Source organism: Macrobrachium rosenbergii, chromosome 11, assembly GCF_040412425.1.
Source record: "Macrobrachium rosenbergii isolate ZJJX-2024 chromosome 11, ASM4041242v1, whole genome shotgun sequence".
In the NCBI taxonomy this organism is placed as follows: domain Eukaryota; kingdom Metazoa; phylum Arthropoda; class Malacostraca; order Decapoda; family Palaemonidae; genus Macrobrachium; species Macrobrachium rosenbergii.
The window spans coordinates 18,691,135-18,697,134 of NC_089751.1; the positions used below are offsets into that span (position 1 = coordinate 18,691,135).

General features: G+C 30.0%; 1 protein-coding gene across 3 annotated transcripts in view; it reads left to right on the forward strand.

The window, feature by feature from the left end:
• Nucleotides 1–6,000, forward strand: part of LOC136843215 (uncharacterized) — a 221,726-nt gene that overhangs the window by 132,345 nt on the left and 83,381 nt on the right. For 2 of the 3 annotated variants that reach the window (XM_067111298.1, XM_067111299.1), the window contains exon 5: nucleotides 5,899–5,913. The exons of the other annotated variant lie outside the window; for it this stretch is intronic. In XM_067111298.1, coding sequence (XP_066967399.1) covers nucleotides 5,899–5,913 — 15 coding nt within the window. The remainder of the gene's footprint in view (nucleotides 1–5,898; nucleotides 5,914–6,000) is intronic. 3 annotated transcript variants of the gene reach the window in all.

Here is a 6,000-nt window from a genome sequence, read left to right on the forward strand (position 1 = left end):
TAGTGACAAGGTTATTCAAGAAACCTCAAGTTAAGTAATAAACAAAATACATGAACTATCATCCGGACAATGTCAATCACAGAATTATATACTGAACTCTGTAGTATTACACTTTGTTTTAAAATCACTTTTATTTCATTTGTTCCTGGAAGTAACCGCAATGCGATAGATTGCCCCCTGTTTAGTCTCTATTTGCCAGCATTTATATACCTGTGTTTGCATTCCACTCAAACAGATCGATAGATTCTTTGTTAGAGTCCATTGTTCTCTCGTTGTTTGCAGATCTGAGTGGTAATTAAAGCTTGAGTGATTGAAGTTTGTACGTTGTGGGAAAAGAAAAAGCGTGAAGTATTTAGTAGAAAACATGCGAGGTTAAGAAGAAAACGTACATGCCAGGTAAACTTAGTAATATATAAACCTTGGGTAGTTTTAAAATCATCTGCTAACTTATTTTTATTTGTTTACCTATTACTGAATCATCATAAATAATTATTATTGCCCTCATGTAATCTTTAAAATGTTATTTATATATTTATTTGCCTTTTGTATGTTAATCCCTTTTGATCTGTTGCGGTTTACTACTTATATGTGTGACACTTTTCATCTGCTTATTAATTATATTAATTTAGAATGGGTTTTTAGATTCCTAGTGACATTATTCATTCGGCAGAGACACTATTCACTGAGAGCATTTTTGTTCTGACAAATGCTATATCATGCTAATTGTTCAATAGTTAAATTTTATGCAATTAAATGAGACCTTTGTAAGCAAAACCTTTAACTCGTTTATAGTATGACCGTGGCACTGAATATCTGCCTTAGATTAATATTCCAAATATCATACTCCGTTTTTTTTTCGAACCTTCGAACTATTTTCGACTGACAAGGTCCGTCCCACCAAAGCAAAATAAATAAACAAAACAATTCTGTAATCATAAAATACAAATTCGGTAAATCTACTAAGAGAAACAACATAATAAATGCATTGTCCATTAGATTTATGAGTCTCTTCAAACTTTTCTCACTGGGATATAGATTAAAATTGATATAACGAGGTGCGTGGCCTTTTTAGGTATGAAACAGTGAAGGTCAACTCTCATGGAGGAAACGTCATGTTAATGTTTACCCCAAAAGTTCACAATTATTTTTTTCTTCCCAATTTTTTTATTGTTTTTTTTTTTTACTGAAAACTCAGGAGCTAAAATGTTTATTGATAATCACATTTATAGAATGTTTTGATAAGCATTTCTTGAAGTGCTTCAGATTTCATAAAGTGCACAGAATATTATGGATAAATGTTTTTTTTGTGTTAAGTACTTTTTCTTCTACATATTTCACATTTCTTTTTATATGCAATCACCAACCCCACTTTACTTATTCGAAAGAGACTCAGCTCATCCATCACTTCATATATACCATATACATCACAATGATATTCGGCTTATTTGAAATTCCTTTAAAGGTCATGTAGCTTCTTTGAATCTCCCCTTTTTTCAGTCACTAGCGAAATTAACAACTTCCCTTTTTTCATCTTTTTTTTTTTTTTGCTAATATTCTTTGTTTCTTCTTTATGACTTCCATTTACCGGGATGACGTTACTCGCACCCATTTATTCTGCTGTCACTCATAAAGATGATTTTAATCTCATCACTAATTTTCTCAAGCAATTTTTAATTTTGCCACACAGTACTTTTTCATCTCCTTAATATCATATTTCGATAGAGAATACAGTATACTTGTTGCTAAGCTGCTGGTCACTATATGACTTCATGTTTCCAGTAAATAGCATCTTGCTGACAGGGAAGAAATATTTGAGGGGTATTGAAAAAATACAAATGATACATAGAAACTATTTTGTAGCTCGAACATATTGTTTATTTCGAACTTTTCTAATAGTTATAGATGCCAGCTTTCGTTAACCTTTTTCTTGAAAATATTCTGTTAATCGTATCTATTTTTTTTTCAGAATAAATGAGCTGGAGTTTCAACCAATATTGTAATTTTTTTCCTCGAAACATTCAAAGACAATCAATATGAAATAAAAGAAATGCATAATAAAATGAGTTGATAAATAGATGACATAGTACAAATGTCAAACCAGATCAGCAAAATGTTCACGTGACACTTCTTTTAATTCATAAATGTCAGAAAGAGACTACAGAGACACTGTACAGTACAGTAGTTAAGGTTATTTTTTATCAGAAAAATTCATGATCCTTTTTCTGAATAGGCTGGAAAAGAAATGGATAAATGAATTAACTCAAATAATCATGTTTTAGAAAAGGGAGAAGTTGCACAGACTAAATAATCATCTAAATTAATGTACAGAATTATAAAATCCCGCTCCTGAACAATATTATGGAGAGTTGGCTATTGAAAATATCCATGGCCGAGGTAGATGCCAAGTGAATGTTATGGTGTCTTGACAAGTGAAATTGCCGTAGATAGTAGTGTGCTACAAAGGAATATTATTTCACCTTTGCCGTTTGCCTTTCTTAAGGTTTTTATAATGAAAGTATGGGGCTGGAGATAAACAAAATACTCAAGTGTTGTAGTTTAAATAAGCAAACCACCACAAGATTTACAAAGCTTCAAAAATGTTTATTTTATTGTAAGATGTAATGTTAACTTCATTTATTCTATGAATTACAGTTTTATTTTAAATCATACTGAATGTAGAACCTTGTCCAAACTTCCTGCAGAAACATAGTGAATTACTTCAATATTTTTCTAGAATCAGAAGTGCAGAGACACGGATGTCTGATACAAGCTAACTTTTATCATTTCTATAATTATTTTTCCTATCCATTTCATTAAACTTTATTTCCCTGTCACGAAGTTCTTTGAGTTTCATTAGCTTCACAGACGCTGAACATAATCCTCTCATAACATTTGCATGCATAAACTTTTCATTAATGTGGTCTTTTTTTCTTATTCATCTCTCTCACGCGGAGTCCTTATTTTGTCTTCCGTGATGTCATTGATGTTTGGAAAATGTGCACTTCGCAAAAACATACTCAAGAAAAAATTATTCATTTTATGCATACGAATTCCACTGGGTGAAAAATAAAGAATACGAGTATTTTCATATTATTTATTATCTTATAAGATTATTACTCATAATGTTGCGCAAGTGTTATTCTTAATAAAAGTTATTCTAATAAACGAAATGCTGCGAGTTGTTTATATGAGAATGATTTAACATAAAGAGTAGGTGAATGGATAAAATACTACTCTTACACTATTCGCAAACAATCAAAAGATTGTTTCGTGCCAGTGCAATAGTTTCTGCATATACCTACAGGTAATTTTATCGCATTTTTTTCAGTTCCTTTTTCAAAAGAATGTACTGTGTAGCTTCACCTTTGTAACCAGAACCCGGCTTAGGAAATAGAAGCTCAAACATTTTGAATAATAACTTCCAGGCATAATAGATCACAAACATACTGTATATCCTTGCCGATGAAATTTATAGTTTTTCAGTGTATTAATTGGATAACAGATAATTACATCACGTTACATATATTTTGCTGCAGAAATGTCGAAATTCAGAACGGCTAACTGAAATGTATCATTTACAAAGGACGCAAACCTTTTATTATGATTTCCTTAGAAAATTACAATTCTTTATTGGGAGCAGATTTATCCTTGATTTTTAAATTATTATTGATATCACTCATAGAGTAAAATTCATCCTCTTTAAATTACCAGCAAACTCTTCGTAAAATATAATTATTTTTGCTCTTCATAAATATTCTCTATAGTCAAATATGGATTCTGTTAAGGTATGAACGCTTGAAGTATCACAGTGAAATAAGTATCATGAAGTAATGAAGCGGATGACAAAAAGCTCACGTATCATTTTGGATAACCTGTATCTCACGAAAATAAAATTATAAAATGCCAAAAATATATTTTCTTCCGTCTGAGAACTTCGTGTTCCTAACTAATCGATTCACTGACATTTGAATTAGAGCCACGTCAAAGTGATACCGAAGTCGAACTTTTGTTACGCAGTTCGCTTCTGCCCTTGGGCTCAGAAATGTTAGTACTCTTTTGGTCGGATTTTACACCACCGATTTTACTTTGTTTTATTAAATAAGTCATCCATATTAATCACTAGCGATTAGCATTTACTATTCAGTTGTGGTTTTGTGGTTTTACTCTGTTTTTCTGTTTCAGGTAATCTTGCTGGTGGGAAAAAGGAATTTTTTTTATCTTTCCAAGAAAATCATTCTAGAATCTAAACGATCTTCTGTCTAAAATACAAGTAACTTTTCAAATACCGGTATTTGACTGGTGCATTCTAAGAGCTATAGCCTTGCATAATTGGTACAAAAATCAGTATTTGCTAAAAGAGAGAAGTTGTTAGAAAATAGCCATTTGTCTTCCTTTGTCTTGTCGAAATATAGATAAAAATCAGATATGTATACTTTACGATTCATATTACAACACGTATTCTTATTAACCGATAAGTCAAAATTATAACGAACTTTAAATACGGACTTTTTTTGTGAATATATGATATTTCTTTTTGTTTTAAATTAGCATTACGTCCCTTCAGTCATTTGTTGCTAATATATCATCAAAGAAGTGGCTGACAGAAGCATAATCTGGTCTTTTTTTTTTTTTACCTTTAGATTACAGGTATACTCAAGGACATTTTAAAGTCTTCGAATTCGGCCAGACCAAAGCAGCAGTGGGATTCACAGACTGTTATCAAGAATTAAACCACATGTACCTTTTGTAACCGATGTTTTGCTTTTGACAAATTATTTTCATTCTTGTCACTTGTACGTAAAGCAGCTTTATTGTCGTTATATTTGGCAAGGGATAATACGTTAAAAACTACTGGTTATGTGAACATTTGAATGATATACCACGGGCACTAGAAAAGTTTGCAATCTTATTTGAGACTGGATTACTTAAGCTAGATGGGCCCTATCTAGTTTACTTTCGTCAATATTTCTATACGTATATTCGACGGTAACTAGGGAATTTATGAAAGAGTCCCAGTAACAATTCCATTGACATTTACTCTAAATTTCGAATTACACATTGACTGCAACTATCGGCAGTTCAGCAACTTCCAGAACTTACGGGCTGCTCTATGAGCAAGAGCCCATGCTGGCATAAGGCCAGTTTAATAAAAAAAAACAACAACAACAACAACTTTCAGAATAATAGATGGAAAATTATTTATTCGGTCTTCACAGGTATAATAAGTTGGTTTCAAGATAACAGTTCAGCAGATCTCTACCAGGCAATCATGAGAGTATTATTTTTTATAGATGAAGGAATTACGTTAAAGATCTAACATGGGGCTTAACGAATGTAACCTGAAATCGTAATACTGATATTTACCGAATTTGATAAAAAGATGAGCATGTGTCCGTTATATATATATATATATATATATATATATATATATATATATATATATATATATATATATATATATATATATATATATATATATATGTATATATATATATATATATATATATATATATATATTTTATATATATATACACAGTATATATATATATATAAATATGTATATATGTATGCATGTATATATATAATATATATATATATATATATATATATATATATATATATATATATATATATATATATATATATATATATATGTACACATATATACATATATATATATATATATATATATATATTATATATTTATTATTTATTTATTTATTTATATATGCAATAAATAGCATTGCAGTAGTATTAATTGAGAAATGAATGTTTATTCTTAACATATTTGATAATTTCACAATATTAACAATTGTAATTTTACATGAATTTGCTTCATTATATGTACCACCAGAAGAAGGAAGTTAACCTAAACTTCGTACTCCTTTCTGCTTTCAGGTACGTACACACTAGGTGAGGAAAGCTGGTTCAACATGAGAGGTGAGGTTGTTCAATAATTTTTACATAATTATCTATTTCCACTTTTATTTAATCAAACAT